This window comes from Acartia tonsa, chromosome 2, assembly GCF_053477335.1.
Source record: "Acartia tonsa isolate MP-2025a chromosome 2, ASM5347733v1, whole genome shotgun sequence".
NCBI classification, from domain to species: Eukaryota; Metazoa; Arthropoda; class Copepoda; order Calanoida; family Acartiidae; genus Acartia; species Acartia tonsa.
The window spans coordinates 57,368,838-57,386,201 of NC_137261.1; the positions used below are offsets into that span (position 1 = coordinate 57,368,838).

The following is a 17,364-nucleotide window of genomic DNA, read 5'->3' on the forward strand; positions in this document are numbered from 1 at the left end:
TCCTGGTGATAATGTAAACAATTCACAGATATAATAAGCAAGAGTTTTTATTATACTTTCTCTTTTATAAGTAGCGCAGCTACTTTATAGTTGTAATTAAAAATGATTAAACACTTTTTGAGGTTCTATTACAAACCCAGGAGTGACAAAAGTCGGAGTGGACAAATACAGGAGTATCTAAAACATTAAGTTAATTAAGCATTTTTATACAGGTTAGGTTAGGTTAAGATGAGAATATACAAATAAGCCCCCCGAGGGGGTTAGGCATTTTTTAAAAAATATAGTTTAAAATAGATTAGGTTAGGTTAAGTGTACACTCCGACGTTTATCCTTTTTAACACATTTTTGATACTTGTTTTAGATTTCTATGACCAAAGTTACGCTGTCCTTCCATCTGTATGCCTGAGCTGGATCTTTAAATTATTTCAATGGTGCGCCAATTTGGGGTGAGACAACTTTCCACCAATGAGAGCACAGCATTTTACGAAATGCCGCGCTGTGATTGGCTGAAATTCGGCGCACCCCGATTTGGCGAATCATTGAAATGATTTAAAGATCCAGCTCTGTTTTATTTAATAGTTTTATTTCTAAGAGCTCTCCAACTTTAAAATATTGTCATTCACGTTTATTGAACACTGTTATTAACCTTTCGTATGTCTATACTGTTTATTATTTTTGACACACAACTGTCTCACTTGACGAATATTAATAAAGCACGATATAAAAACGTAAACGATTAAGTCTAGTAAATAGGAACCGTTTTTAAAGCAGGTTTTTGTAAAGTAAAATAACATATATGATTTAATCAGGAGGGAAGGGACTCTGATCTGTAACTTATTCTGGCACCCAAAGTCTTTTATAAACACTATATATAAATACTAGCGGCTACGCCCTTAGAGGCCTCTGGTGGCACTTTGAATGTTTTTTTTTTATTTAAAATATTTAATTAGAGAAATAATTGGTTTATGTTTCGTTCAAGACTCTTTTTTGGGAAGGGGTAATTTTTTTCTAGGGGTTATTTCTCATGGGAGGGTGGTGGTACCCTCCCCCAAAATAGTTATAAACCTTCCCAGGACCTGAGAATCTACCCTGTAAAGGAGAACCCGATCGGTTCAGCGGTTAGTGAGATCCTTCGGTACAAACACACAGACAAACACACAGACAAACACATAGACATCCTAGTATAAGTATAAGGATTTTGAAAACTTTTAAGAAAGCGAATCAAATTAGGCCTTTTTCTCAAATAATTTCGGGAATATTTTTTTTGCTTATTTTGTGTCATCTGTGTACAGGGTTGTTGTTTATTCATGATGTATGTTGTTGCAGGGATTTTAAGGGATAAGATAAAGGCCAATACATTGATGTGCAGGTGCATTAACAATGCACATAGCGATTCTAGAGCAAGAAACTTTAACTTTCAGCAATCAACAAACGAAAACTTCAGTCCTATGTAATTTTGGGTCCAGAATCATAATCTGTTAAAACTAAAATCCTATGTCTTCCTATTTGCAATAAAATCGCATTAAAATTGCAACAAATATTTGCGATACCTTATTTTTATCTTATAAGAAACAATAATCCATTTTGCTAAAACAAAAATTAAAGTTAACCATTTATTAAGTACTTTCATATCTTTAAATTTGCAAAAAAAAATATTTTTTTTGCAGAATAATGCCATTTTTGTCAGCGATATAAAAAGTCTCCTTTAAAACAGGTTGTTAGAAAAAAAAGTAAATGTAAGTATTATAATATGTTTTTCTGAAGTCATTTAATAAATTTATACAGTAAAAACCAGAATTGTGCAACTTATTTGAATGAAAAGCCAAAAAACGTAATTTGCAAAAAAATTGCAACCCCTAAATCACCTAGAAAAATAAACTTTTAACCAAACTAAAGTAATATGTTTTAAAAAACATTAAAAAATATTAATCTTTTATAAAATAAAGTTTGCTTGAAAAGTTCTAATCAAATAGAACAGGGCAAAATTATTTTTTCAAAATGTAAACAAACACTTAACTTTGAATATTTCTATAGATTTTCTAAAACTTAAAAATCAAATCGTACTCAAAATCAATGTTTTGTTTGTTAAATCTTCTTGTGGCGAGATTTTTTAATGTTATTTTTTTATATGTATTGAATAATCATAAAAAAAGAAGAAAAATTGCATTAAGCCGATTCAAATATATTAAATATTTCCTTATTAAGGCAGCAAAATAAAAAAAGGTGTTAAATAAAAATTATTTATTTTTATTTTTTAAGCTGTATAACTTTTTTAAAAATTTAAAAACATGATTTTTGCAAAAATAGATATTTTTTCATTAAAAGGAAATATTGTTTTTCTAATCAGCTGTTATCAAAGAATATATCGTTTTCTTATGTTGGGCTAAGAATAGTAATTTCAAGGGATCGACAGCCGCGCACAAGCCTAAATATCCGCAGTTTTAGATATTCAGCTTAATTTAAAAGTTATAACTTGATGATTTAACTGAGGCTTACCCGCAGCTGCTGAACCCTGTTAATTTTAAAAACTATATTCATATTAATAAGATTAAGTTTGAAATTTGCAGTCACATGAGCCGATAAAATTTTCCTGGTGACCGGGAGGATCATACTTGCATCATAAATGTAGATTGCACTCTCATTTTAATTGCGTGAAAGATTGAGTTACGCCCTCTGTTCCCTCCAAACAGTAATTATTTGGTCGCCCCAAAATAGACATTAAAAAACAAGGATGACAACATCCATAAAAGCGAAGCTCTGAAACGGTAGGAAACAAGGTTAATACCTGTAGATTGTCAGAACTCATTAATTATTATATAAAAGTATAAAAATCGAAAAAAAAGTATATTTGTTAAAAATACATGACAATGTTTAAGGACATACTTACATTGTTAGGACTTGGTTATAGAGATACTTCACTTATGAAATTGTACTTTGTTGTCCTAGGAATCAGTATTCCAAAAATCAGTAATTGGATAATAACATCACATACAAATTTGTTGTTTAAAAGTAAAAAAATCTACATGTTTAAAATGGACGTACGGACATTCTAGTATTGAATATAGAGTTGCTACGCTTTCTGAATTGTACCTTACTATAAAAGGAATCACCCTTTAAAGTTTCAAATTTATAGGACAACTCTAACATGCCATTATTAACGAAAAGAGCTATCCGTTCCGGACGAACGGACGGACCGACCCTAATTATAGAAAAACTCGCTTTTAAAAATGCATCTATAAATTTTAAAGGATAAATAAGGGCAGAAAAATCGCCTAAAACCACCTCAGGACCTACAGAAAGCTTCAATGTAAAGGAGAACCATATTGGGTCAAAGGTTAGCAAAAACCTTTGCCTCAGACAAAAAAGCTTACTACTTTATATAGCAACAACTGCGTCCTTAGTATCTTGGGATATTTGAAGGGAAAGAAAAGGGCAAAAAAATAGCTTTAAACCAGCGGTCGACTATTAAATAAAATTAAAATAGCATAACACCTTCCCAAAAATAAGAAGCTTCGCTGTAAAGGAGAACCATATCAGTTCAGCGGTTTGCGAGACCCTTCGCCACAGAAAAAAAGCTTACCACTTTATGAAATAGGACTAGCAGCTGTGCTGTGCCCCTAGGATCTATGGGCACTATATTCGAAGTGATATTGAATGGCAGAAAAATAGCCCATCGCAGAACCTATAAGAGGCTTCGTTGTAAAGAAGAACCATATCGGTTCAGCTGTTAGCGAGATCATTCGCTACACACAAAAAAATCTTAATACTTGGAAGATAATCACATTTTAATTCAATAAATTACGGCCTTTCAATTAGTGTAAAGTTGGGGGGGGGGGGGGGGGGGAGTTCTGACTCTTTTTCGTAAACAGTGATTACAGGCTTTGTCTTTGGAGGATTATTTCACAAAAAAGTTTGCTTTTGGAATGTAGTTTTCCTATTATAAATTTATTTGGCCTCCATGTTCAGGTACTGCTAGTCTCCAGGTGGATTCTGGAAAGGTAAAAAAATTCAAGTTAGAACAAAACTTATTTAACAAAAGTTGCAACTTCATGGATATATGAACTAATTTGAAATTAAATTTTAAAACCTGCTTCAGGTTCAGGTACTGCAGGCTTCCATTTGGATCCCGGACTTGTAAAAACTGAAAATTTTTACAATAAAAGTTAGAATAATTCTTATTTAACAAAATTTGCTACTTTATGGATGGTATGAAATAATTTGAAGAACATTTTAAAATTAGACCCCAGGTTCAGGTTCCATCTGGAGTTCAATAGAACTTGAACCATGAGTCTAATTTCAAATTTATCTTTGAATTAGTTAATATTATCAACAAAGCAGCAGTTTTTGTTAAATAGATATAGTAGTTCTAACTCTAAAGATAAATCTTTGCATTTTTACTTGTCCAGAATCAACCTGGAGGCCTTCAGAACCTGAACTTGGAGGCTGATTTCTTCATTTTTTTCTTCAAATTAGGTAATACTAGCTAAAAAGTAGCAGCTTTTAAAATAAGGTTCTAACTTAAATAGTAAACATTTTTAGTTTTTAACTGTCCAGGATCCACCTGGAGGCCTGCAGTAACTGAAGCTGGAGCCTGATTTCAAGATTTTCTTCAAGTTAGTTCACACCATCCATAAAGTAGCAACTTTTGTTCTGACTTCAAAAGTAAAAATTTTCTGTTTTTACTGTCTAAGGTCCACCTGGAGGACTCCAGTACCTGACCCTGGAGCCTAATTTCAATAAGTTCTTCAAATTAGTTCATACCATCCATGAAGTAGCAACTTTTGTTAAATAAGTTTTGTTCTGACTTCAAAAGTAAAAATTAGTTCATACCATCCATGAAGTAGCAACTTTTGTTAAGTAAGTTTTGTTCTGACATCAAAAGTAAAAATTTTCAGTTTTTTCCTTTCCAGGAACCCCCTAGAGGCCTGCAGTACCTGAACCTGGAGCCTGATTTCAAAATTTTCTTCAAATTAGTTCATACCACCCATAAAGTAGACACTTTTGTTAAATAAGTTTTGTTCTGACTTGAATTTTTTTTACCTGTCCAGAATCCACCTGGAGGCCTGCAGTACCTGAACCTGGAGGCCAAATTTTTTAAATAGGAAAACTACATCCCAAAAGGAAACTTTTTTTGTATAACAATCTATCCTCTCACTCCAAAGACAAATCACTGTTTACGCAAAAGTGTCATAACTCCCCCCCCCCCTTATAAAAATATTTACTTTTACCTATGTAATTCAAATTATGCTCTATAACTTGGATCTGAGCCCTATTCTTAAAAGCGAAGCTTTTCTATAATTAGGGTCGGTCAGTCAGTCCTTCCGGAACGGATAGCTTTTTTAGTTAATTTAGGCATGTTAGGATTGTCCTATTGATTTTAAACTTTGCATGATGATTCCTGTAGTAGTTAGGTACGATTTAGAAAGCGTAGCAACACTATAATTGTTTCCAGAATGTCCGTACGTCCATTTTAAACATGTTGATTTTTTTACTTTTTTAACAACAAATTTTTATATGTTCTAATTATCCGATTGATCTGATTTTTGGTATACTGATTCCTGGGACAACAAAATTCAATATTATAAGCGAAGCAACTCTATAATCAAGTCCTAAAAATGTAAGTATGTCCATAAACATCATCCTGTATCCTGTATTTTGACAAATTTACTTACAATTTTGCTTCAACTCTTATACATTTACATTCTGATTATTCAGTCCTAACACTATACAAGTGTTAATGTCCGTTTGCCCTCCGTTCCAGAGCTTCGCTTTTATCGATGTTGTCATCCTTGTTTCATTTGCAAATTAAATAAATGTTGCGGGAGATAATTTTTTAAATTTCGTCTTGGTTACCGCAAAATAATGCGGCACTGCTATGACTGTAATAAAAAAAACTACAATGCTGATTGATTAACACTTTTTTTTATATATGATTATATCTTATAAAATCAAATACGAACGCTATTACATTAAAAATCTGTTATAAATTACATTAAATTAATATTATTTTTTTACCACTGGGAGTTAATAATGTGAATGTTGTAAACATTATAGCAGACAGATCTAAATTTCAAATTTAGAAAGGTGAAATTTTCAGTGATATAAAAAATAAGTGCAGAATTTTTTTCATTTAAAAAGATAATCTAATTAATTGTCAATAATCGTATTTCAATATAATATATTTTTGATAGGCAATATATTAACCCTAAAAATTGAAAGTCGTCGTAGTGCTTTTAAGAATAAGGTTTTTAATTTTTTTTTAAAAATTAAATATCTCTGAAGAAGGGGAAAGAAGGATTTAACCGTAAATGAAAACATGAAATATAGGCCTTAATTATATCGCCGCACTTTGCGGATTCTTGCGGAAAGGTGTGGATAGTATAATACGCCTCTGCCTTTAGGTGAATGCTAATACACAAAATTAGATTACAATAAGTGGTTAAAACGTTTGAAAACTCAAAATTCAATAAAAGTCTCCAAAGTTGTTCAGCCAACAAATAAAAAACACTATCATAAAACTTTGGGGACTAGTATCCCCTCCCTCCTTGATGATGTTGTTAAGAATTGGGCCACTTATTTGCCATGTACACACTTAGAAGCTTTTTCTTGTTATACTGGAATAATAATATAAAAAATAAATAACCATTTATTCCCCTTTTTTACAAGTGTAGATTCTCTAGAATTAAGATATGTCGTACATCCGAATGTCCTTCCGTCACTGTGTAATAGTTATTTATGCTGTAGATATATTCTTACTGATTTACAGCTAATTGTTCTTTAAAAAATTCCTTATGTTTTACTACTTATGGAAAAAAAGTTCTTGCAGCGTTTTAAAGGCTATCTATCTAGAGAAATCCAGTTTTCTGATATTTTTTTGATAATACAATAAAACTCACAATTAATAGATAGTTTCTTTAATTGTTCAAACTTATTAATTGACGTTTTTTGGAAAATAATTTGCAACTATTGAAATATCACAGCTATAAAACACCATAGATGAAATAATAAAGTATGTACGTACAATTACAAAATTATTGAATCTTCTAAAAAGTTTTGTTGTTTTTATAATTATTTGGTTTAAAGTTTTCTTATACAGTTGGTGTCGTGAAACTAAATTTAAACTTAAATAGATGGAAAATTATGTCTGATCTTTACATCTAATTCTCAGTTTTGAAGATTTTACTAAACCCACAAAAAAAAACAAATAAAACTTAATTTCAACTTTAACTGGCAGGGGTGCTTTTAAGTCATTATATCTGCTCACAACTTTATTTTAGATACAAGAAAGGTTAAAGATAAGCAGTAAATATGATTTTGGGAAAAATTGTAATCCGATGCTATGTTTCTTCTAGGATAAGACTGCTTCAAACTTATATACTTATGAACATGTGTATATATGAAAAAGGGGGGCAGCTGAAAACAATGCAACAAACATTCAGGTTGATACATAGATACATATCTGTACCTTAACCTATATGTACTGTGTTTGTACCAGGAATCAAGGATAAGTGAATTAGTCTAGAACTCAAAGTTGGCAATTATTTTGTTATAAGTATCAAACCAAACCAAAAAGACAGCTTATTATTTGCATTCACCATTTCAACAGGCATATATCTTTATTACTTTTAATAACAGAGTTCTGTTAGGAAATTATGTATTGAAAATTGTACATATGTTTTCCAGGATTGCTTAGATTAGAACCAGTTTTCAGCTAAAAAGTTATGCGTGTCATTGTATCATATTCAGTCATATACAAATATAAAAGCAAGTTTTTTTGGCCCTTGCCATTAATCTCATTATTGTACATTTTTATATCGGCGGAAAGCTGTTTATAATACAATGCAATAAATTACTATTCTTGTATCGAGAGTATCTATGAAAATCAAACTAAATCAAATTGTGAAATACACTATGGAAATTTAATCAGTAATGGATTTAAATTTGATATGAAAATGTTTACTTATGGCCCATTTATCAATCCTTTTCTTCTGTGTAGTTGTTCTGTGTTGTGCCTTGCTGACTGCATTTATAATTGCATTTCTTGATTGCAATACAAAGTAAATGTAAATAGGTATATTAATATCATGCATAATACACAACTTTTAGACAAATGCTGTTCTAAAGAGTTAAGACAATGTTCAATAAATTGATGAACATCCTCAATAATGTAACACGAAATTACCCCTTCTGTAGATTAAAACTAGTGGTTGAAACATTTGAACACTCAACTTAGTGAACCAACCAATCAAAATTCAATTTAGTCCCCAAAGTTGTTAAGCTAAAAAAATAAGAAAAAGTCATTGAAACTTTGGGGACTAGTGTAATAAATAGCCAATGTCTTCTCCCTCTCTGTATCCAGGTTAATAAACTTGTCTGTTTTTAAATATTGGTTTAGTATATCTGAAAATATCTTATCAATAACTTTTTTGAACAGTAAAATAGATCTATAATTGTGAATCAACTTAAGCCCAGTTCACAAATGACAAAGGTCAACCTCTGGAAATTTTAGGTTGACCTATAAAAGCTTTAGGTTGACCGATTTTATAAAGGTATTTGTGGGTTGTACTTGTTTAGGTTGACTTACATAAAAAATTGGTCAACCTTTTAAAGCTTTTTGTGAACTGGGCATTAATATCTTTTTAGACAGTCTTTATTCACTCCTATACCAACAAAATGTAATTTAAGGAAAAGACTTGACATTTACATAAATATTTTTTACAAATTATGAGAAAAATAAAATTTTTTGATGTTGTCATCCTTAATTTTAACTATTGTGTTCTTTTATATAATTGGCAAAAAAGATACAAAGTGAATATTGTTTACAAAAAAATACACATCAAATAGATCAGGAAAAGTATAACTTCCATAGTGTTTCAGAGAAACAAAATTTCATATTCTTCAAAAGAAATTTAAAATATCACGGAAAATTGAAATCCAAACTTTTATTTGTGAATAATGCAATGAATCCTATTTATTATTTGCATAAACTTACTTTGCTGCTGGCACACAAAGTAATGGCCAAACTTTCATTGGATCAAACTTTGGTTAAAGTCATGATCTCTCCTCCTCCCAGGCTGACCTTACCCAGAGAGGTTAATATGATATAGCAGCAACATTACAATACATAAATATGATGACATGTTGGTTCAGAGTTGCACAGATTAGTGCATGTATACAGAACTAGTTTCAACAACTCTGATTTCCGGTTTCAAATGGAAACTCTATTGACGCAGAAGACCAAAAGGAAATGTTTCATAAAAGGATTTAGCTCAACGTAGAGGCCCTTAAACATTATTCACTTAATAGGATAGATGACTATTGCTTATTAAAAGCAAAGCTTTTCCATAAGTAGGGTCGGTCCAAACAGGTTAGAATTGTCCAATCAATTTCAAACTTTGCATGATGATTCTTATAACAATTACGTAGGATTAAGAAAGTGTTGCAAATTTATAATTGATGATTTCTATGACAATTAGGTAGGATTTAGGAATTGTAGCAACTCTATAATTGCTTCCAGAAATTCTTTCATCCATTTAAAACTTTTAGTTGATTTTCAATTTTCCTGCCTTTCAAATTAGTTGAAAATATTAAAAATGTAATTACTTTTAATAATTGAAAGTGTCTTTCAAAGCTCAATCCTAAAGAAATGGCCCACATTGTTTCTCATTTAAGTGTTAAATAACCTGTCTTTTTGAAAAGACAAAACTTCAAAAGTCATAAAGAGTAATCTTAATGCTCCCTACTGTTTACACCAATTCTAAATTTGTTTGAATCCTTATATTTTGTGTCCAATCAAGATAAAATTTATTTGAAATCTTTATATATTTTATATCCAAAATGTATAAAGAATAAGTAGTACTTGTGTAAAACACAATTTTATTTTATTTACTGTATTGTTTTGTTTCAGATATAAAATGTTATTTCCTCAAAGGTTTATCTTATCTTCACTTCTTATGCTAACTCTAGGTAAGCAAAACAATTCAACATTTCAAGGGGATACTCTTCATGTTGCAATATATTTTATAAGCGAAGCTTTTCTATAATTAGGGTTGGTTCGTCCGTCTGGGACAGTTAGCTTTTTTCATTGATTTAAAAATATTATAAATGTCCTATCGATTTTAAATTTTGCATGATAATTCCTATAACAATTAGGTACGATTTTTTACTTTTATGTTATAATTATCCTATTTATCTGAATTTTGGAATACTGATTCCTATTTAAAGATGTACAATGTTATAAGGGAAGCATGTCTATAATCACATCCTAAAAATGTAAGTATGTCCTTAAACAGCATCCTGAATTTAAGAAGTTTTACATTAATTTTGTTTGGATTTATGCATTAATATTCTGATTATTTAAATCTGACACTCAACAAGGTCTTATATTTTCTCTATCTTATCAAAGCTTTGCTTTTATGGATGTTGTTATCCTTGTTTGAAAGACCATACAATAGGAAAGATAGCATAACTGTGATTTGTATTATTATCGAAATGATTTAATCTAGTATATTTCATGTCTTATGCCATACTGAAAAATCATGTATTGATGTATATTATAGACAATTTTCCATGAATAATAAAATGAAAATCATAGAACTAATACGAGCTTTGTCATAAATGTAGAAGGAAATTATATTATTTTTCATTTTACTATACGCGGAAAGCTGTCTATAATACAATGGGAAAAATAACTATTCCAGTTATAGTATGAAGTAATTGGTTCTTTTTCTCAAAAAAGTCAAATACTCAAATTTAATCTGATAAAAAAAATTTGAACGATTTTAAGTGGTGTATTAAAGCCCATTACAATTTAAGTCGTTTTTGGTTCAGCATTTTTTAAGTATGTTGTTTTCATAAAGTCAAAATTTCTTGTAGAACTAACAATATTATGCAATTATGTATTCATTAATCATTTATTCCTATCTTTTTATATTAAAAACTACTTAACTAATTATTCTGGTAGGTACTAAACATAGTCTAAAAGCTGTTAATTATACGGTTTATATTTATGATTTTCTGTTTGTACATATAGAGGTACTAATTAATTTCTCATTAGTCTTTTTTTTGATTTGTTGATTGAATAAATAGAATTTTTAAACTTCTATGTTTATGAATATTCATTATATTAAGATTTATTAATTCTATTATTTTTATTTCACTTTTAATAGCCGGCTTCCTTCCTAGTCTCAAGTAGCTTGAAATACCAACATTCACTGAAAAAAGCTTACCTTAAAGGAAGCCTGCAAGAAATACCACGCTTTAACTGCTGAAAGACTGCCACAAGTAGACCAAATACCCCAAATTTGAAGCCTTCAGCTTCTATAACAAAAAAGTTCTAGGCATTTTAAAATGACATTTTATGTACATAAAAATTTTGAAAGAATTGCAACGCTCATGTTGAAAACTTTGAAATTAAACTACGTACCGTGGCCTAGAAACAAAATTATAAGCTTATTTTTGTCATAAATTTAGGTTTCCAGTAACTAATTATATTTTTACAATAAAAATACCCATTTTTATAGTCAAAATCATTAAAAAAAATTAAGTTTTACTTGCGTTGTACCGAATGTACTGTAGCCAATCAGAAGGCTGAATCAGCTTAACAACCAATCACAGCTAAGCTTGTATTAGTTTACCCCTTTGTTTCCGCTATGATTTTCGTTTTAAAATGCAATCTAAATCGAATTTTTTTCATAGATTTTGACTATGAAATGTGGTGTTTTTATTGTAATAATGTAATCAGTTACAGGCAATCTAAGTTTCTGACAAAGATAAGGTTATAATTTTGTGTCTAGGCAACGTAATTTAATATTGTTTTTTCTTTTATGAGCATTGGAAATCTTTCAAAAATTCCATTGTACATAAAATGCTATTTTGAAATGCCTAGAACTTTTTTGTTATTGAAGCTGAAGGCTTTAAATTTGGGGTATTGGGTCTTCTTGTGGCAGTCTTTCAGCAGTTAAAGCGTGTTATTTCTTGCAGGCGTCCTTTAAAGCAAAATTAGTTTTATTTATCTTAAAGACAGCCCAATTTACAGACTTTGGTGACTGGTATAAAGTTCCCAAAGTTTTTAAAGAAGGTTTTCTTATTCGTTGGCTTAATAACTTTAACTAACATTTATCTACAGAATGAATAATTTTTTGTATCAGGTGTATCAATTTATCAGCCATTGTCTTATCCCTTTAGATCCATGAATATTTACGCTCCAAATGATAATAAATAAAATAACCTCATCTATCAATAAAATTTGAATACAGATATTTTGTAGTCCCTGCCTAAAATCTAGTAAAAAATTCCTACAGCTTTTGAGCCAACGAATGTTTAGTAAATTTAGAGTGAAATATGTAGTCCAATGACCCCTCCCTTCCTGGTTGACCTGGATCAACAAATAGGTCAGAAATTGCAAGATTTAATCAAATGAAAAGTAAATTATACACCATTCTCTTTTCAATTGAGTATAGGCCATTTTTTCGTACTACAGTAAACAAGGATAACAACATCCATAAGTAGCAAAGCAAAAAGCAATCATGGATGGATAAACGGTCAAAGTGAGGTATAGTGCATGTGTTCAGTTGCCATTAAGAAAATGTGTGATTATTAAATCGAATAAAATTAGGACACTTTCTAGAAAATAGATCTGTTTGTATTTGGAGGATAAACGTCTGATGAACGGAAAAAGTAAACTATTTAATAGATTATCTTTATTAAAGATTCACTTTCCCAGCAGACAAACGGACAGACAAAGTGAATTATAAAGTAGCTTTGCAACATAAAACAATATACTAGCATACAGTAATTATACAGCAACCTTTTGTTTGTTGTGTTTAAGTACCACATTGACTGTTCAAGATAGTGTTATTAAAAGCGAAGCTTTTCTATAATTAGGGTCGGTCCGTCCGTACGTCCGTCCGAGATAGATAGCTTTTATTCGTTAATTTAGGCATGTTAGAATTGTCCTATCGATTTCAAACTTTGCATGGCGATTCCTGTAGTAGTTAGGTACGATTTAGAAACGTAGCAACTCTATAATCATTACCAGAATGTCCGTACGTCCATTTTAAACATGTTAATTTTTCTACTTTAAAAAAACAAACAAATTTTTATGTGATCTAATAAGCCGTTTTATCTGATTTTTGGAGTATTGATTCTTGGGACAACAAAGAACAATATTAAAGTGAAGCAACTCTATTATCAAGTCCTAAAAATGTAAGTATGTCCATAAACATTATCCTGTATCAAGCAGTTTTTCAACAAATTTACTTACAATTTTGCTTTGACTCTTATACTTTTATATTCTGATTATTTAGTTCAGACACTATACAAGTGTCAATGTCCGTTTGTCCTACCGTTTCAGTACTTTGCTTTTATGGATGTTGTCATCCTTGTTTATTTCCTTTTGATACTATTTGAAGGGTATGTACCCTCTATCAAAAAATACTTCCACAAATAATGTAACTTTTAGTTAAAGATAAACATTATACATTTTACCTTCAGAAAGTTTTTTATTTTTTTTTTGTTAATATTTACTTATAATATACTCAGGGATTTAAAGGTATAAGACAATGGCCGTTAAATTAATGTATATCCCCAATGATGATACATAAAACTATTCATTCTAATAAGTGGTTGAAACGTTTGAACACTTATCTTAATGAACCAACCAATCAAAATTCAATATAGTCCCCAAATTCGAGGAGCCAAAGAATAAGAAAACGTTTTCTATAAAACTTTGGGGACCAGTGTAATAAACAGCCTAATGTCCCCTCCCTCCTTATAATATATTACATGTAAAGTATTACGTTAATCCTACATACCGATACTGTCAGGCAATATTGGAAAATAATATACTAGTTATTTTATATTTAAGTAAACAAAAAACAAAAACCTAACATTTTCTGGCTGATTTTTATATGTTTACCTTCTTAAAATTTATCATCTTTCCTTTCCTGTTCTTTTAAACAATCTTAACCATGTATATACGAAAATATTTTCCTGTATGGCTTTGAAACCGATTAATATCCGCTGGATTAGAACCAGTTCTCAGCCACACTGAAAATTCATTTATAGCATCATATTACAGACAATTTACCACGAATATTAAAATTGAAACCATTAAATGAATACCAGTTTTGTTTGCCCGAGACGTCGGCCTCTCTGGTATAACAAAGCTGATATTATTTATATAATTTTTCATTTAAATATCCGCGGAAAGCTGTCTTTAATGCGATGCTATATATTATTAGTGTATTACATCAAAACATTTCAATTGTAGGCGTGTACAAGGGGGGTGGACGCTGGCCCAACGAACAGGAGATGCCAGCATTTCACCTGGAGAACAAGATATTCAACCTGACCGCTGTGGAGGGCAGGAGGGCTGTGCTCACATGCACTGTTGATAAACTTCAGGATAGACAGGTAAATAAGATATTCAACCTGACCGCTGTGGAGGGCAGGAGGGCCGTGCTCACGTGCACAGTTGATAAATTTCAGGATAGACAGGTAAATAAGATATTCAACCTGACCGCTGTGGAGGGCAGGCGGGCCGTGCTCACGTGCACAGTTGATAAACTTCAGGATAGACAGGTAAATAGATATTCAACCTGACCGCTGTTGAGGACAGGCGGGCTGTGCTTACATGCACTGTTGATAAACTTCAGGATATACAGGTAAATAGAACAAGATATTCAACCTGACCGCTGTGGAGGGCAGACGGGCCGTGCTCACGTGCACTGTTGATAAATTTCAGGATAGACAGGTAAAGATATTCAACCTGACCGCTGTGGAGGGCAGGAGGGCCGTGCTCACATGCACTATTGATTAACTTCAGGATAGACAGGTAAAGATGTTCAACCTGACCGCTGTGGAGGGCAGGCAGGCTGTGCTCACGTGCACTGTTGATAAACTTCAGGATAGACAGGTAAATAGAACAAGATATTCAACCTGACCGCTGTGGAGGGCAGGAGGGCCGTGCTCACGTGCACAGTTGATAAACTTCAGGATAGACAGGTAAAGATATTCAACCTGACCGCTGTGGAGGGCAGGAGGGCCGTGCTCACGTGCACAGTTGATAATTTTCAGGATAGACAGGTAAAGGAATAAGGATGACAGCATCCATAAAAGCGAAGATCTAAAACGGTAGAACAAACGAACATTAACACTAGTAGAGTGTCTGAACTGAATGAGCAGAATATATATATAAATATCAAGAAATAAATATAAAGTCTAAAGTAAATTATAATGAATAATAGGAATCAGTAAACCAAAAGGTTTTATAAAAACATTTTCATATTCGTTTGCTTGACAACTTTGGGGACTTTTACTAAATTTTGATTGGTTGGTTTATTAGGTTAAGTGTCCAAACGAATTTTAATCTACAGAAGGGATAATTTTGTGTATCAATATTTGGGATGTACATCAATTTACAGGCCATTGTTTTATAACTTTAGATATCTGGATATTTCCATTCCAACTTATTTTTCCTTCAGGTGAGCTGGATCCGGAAAGCTGCCCACCCGGTGATCCTGTCCAGCGGAACCACAGCCTTCACCACAGACTCACGGGTGTCTGTGAAGAACCCTCCGGGATCTCAGGAAATACATTTCATGCCAACCATTAAACATTTAATGGACTAGAAAAACCAAGGCTCGGCAGCCGCGCCACAGCCGCGTATAAGCCTGAAATTTAAGCCCGCTTGTGTGTTAAAACAAAAATCCGAAGAAATGGATTATCTGTTTAGTAACAGGTTAATACTTTAGGCTGAATTTTAAAGTTATAATATGACGAGGCTTACTCGCGGCTGCTGAGCCCTGAGAAAAATAATACAAAATAGACTGTCTTTAGATATTATTTTTTTAGAAAAGCTACTCAATAATCAGTCAAGATTTTCTATAAAGCCACATATTCTTGTATATGACCAATGAACATTGCTTTTAAAATCATTTTGTTCATATGTTCATCTATGATTTAATTGTGCTTTGCTAAGTAAGTATATTGACATCCTTGTTGACCCTTGTTTATAAATATCTTTTTTTTGCTTTAGAAACCTAGCAGTCACAGAGAAAAACTTTTATTTATTAAGATAAAATCTATTAAATTTAAGATTTTTCAATTTATCTATTATAAAATATTTTCAACTTTATACTAATTTATTTAGCTTTAATATTAGGTATAGAAAGTACTGTTGTATAACTTTCACTGGAGAAAGGGAAAGAAAATATATAATTCTACTGATAGTGTTAATCTACAGAAGGGGTAGTTTTGTCCATCATTATTGGGGATTTTAATTAATTTATCCCTCATGATTAATGATACTTTTATTGCACGAATTTTATCTAGCAGTCTCAGTTGCAAGATTTTGAGTATAATGAAGTATTTTTAAGCCTATTTACTCATAGTTTTTTCCCTGCTACAAGCACATAGAGAGATAACAGAGACCTAGTATACGGGGACTATACACAAGTTTAAAAAGTACGATAGCTAATAAGGACTTTTAAAGCTTCTAAAAGTTAAATTGATAATTTGTATAAAATAAGCTTTGTTTTGTACACTTTCTTAGTAAAACTCAAGAAATATTCATAGATCATAAATAATGGGTTCTAGGAAAAACGTTGCAGTGGACACTTAACCTATTTTAAATCATCTTATAGGTTTCTTTAAATGCCGAACCACTGCACTTTGCGGGGCTTATTTGTCTTTTTTTCATTTGAAACTAATCTAACATGTATTGAAATAGTTAATCAACTTGATATTTTAACACTCCTTCGTTTGTCCACTCAGACATTTGTCACTCCTGCGTTTGTCCACTCAGACATTTGTCACTCCTGCGTTTGTCCACTCAGACATTTGTCACTCCTGCGTTTGTCCTGGAACCAAATAAAATGTACACAATTGGACCCTGAATTTGCCTGTGGTAAATAGAAGAGTAAGACAAGGACATGTCAGTGACACACCACACACACACACACTATATGAAAATAGTATTTACCTAAGTCATTTCCAATAACACTTCACGACATCAATATATATTTACAACCTTATGTTTATATAGCCATACCAAGGTTATATTTAGTTAAATTCATCAAACCTTTTTAAAAGAGAAGTTTTCTGTAATTAGGGTCGGTCTGTTCGTCCGTCCGGGACAGTAAGCTCATTTAATAATTTAAGCAGGTTAGAATTGTCCTTAAACAGTATCCTATATTTAAGAATTTTTTTACTTACAATTTTGTTTAGATTTATGGATTAATAGTCTGCTTATTAAGTTCTGGCACTCTACAAGTGTTATTATTCGTTTGTCCTACGGTTTCAGAGCTTATCTTTAATGGATGTTAAGATCTTTTTAACTTATTAAATAAATTTCTGGCTTTT

At 31.4% G+C, this 17,364-nt stretch overlaps 1 protein-coding gene across 1 annotated transcript; it reads left to right on the plus strand.

Annotated features, from left to right (window-relative positions):
* Positions 1-9,911: 9,911 nt before the first annotated feature.
* Positions 9,912-15,632, plus strand: LOC145312631 (uncharacterized). The gene is made up of 3 exons (XM_080151891.1): positions 9,912-9,966; positions 14,273-14,415; positions 15,486-15,632. Exons 1-3 carry the CDS (start codon positions 9,915-9,917, stop codon positions 15,630-15,632), a joined length of 342 nt encoding a protein of 113 aa, XP_080008017.1. The 5' UTR covers positions 9,912-9,914.
* Positions 15,633-17,364: the final 1,732 nt, after the last annotated feature.

Coding starts and splice junctions, on each gene's coding strand:
- LOC145312631 (XM_080151891.1), top strand. CDS start 9,915: ATGTTATTTCCTCAAAGGTTTATCTTATCTTCACTTCTTATGCTAACT. Junction 9,967..14,272: donor ACTTCTTATGCTAACTCTAG/GTAAGCAAAACA, acceptor TTTCAATTGTAG/GCGTGTACAAGGGGGGTGGA. Junction 14,416..15,485: donor ATAAACTTCAGGATAGACAG/GTAAATAAGATA, acceptor TTTTTCCTTCAG/GTGAGCTGGATCCGGAAAGC.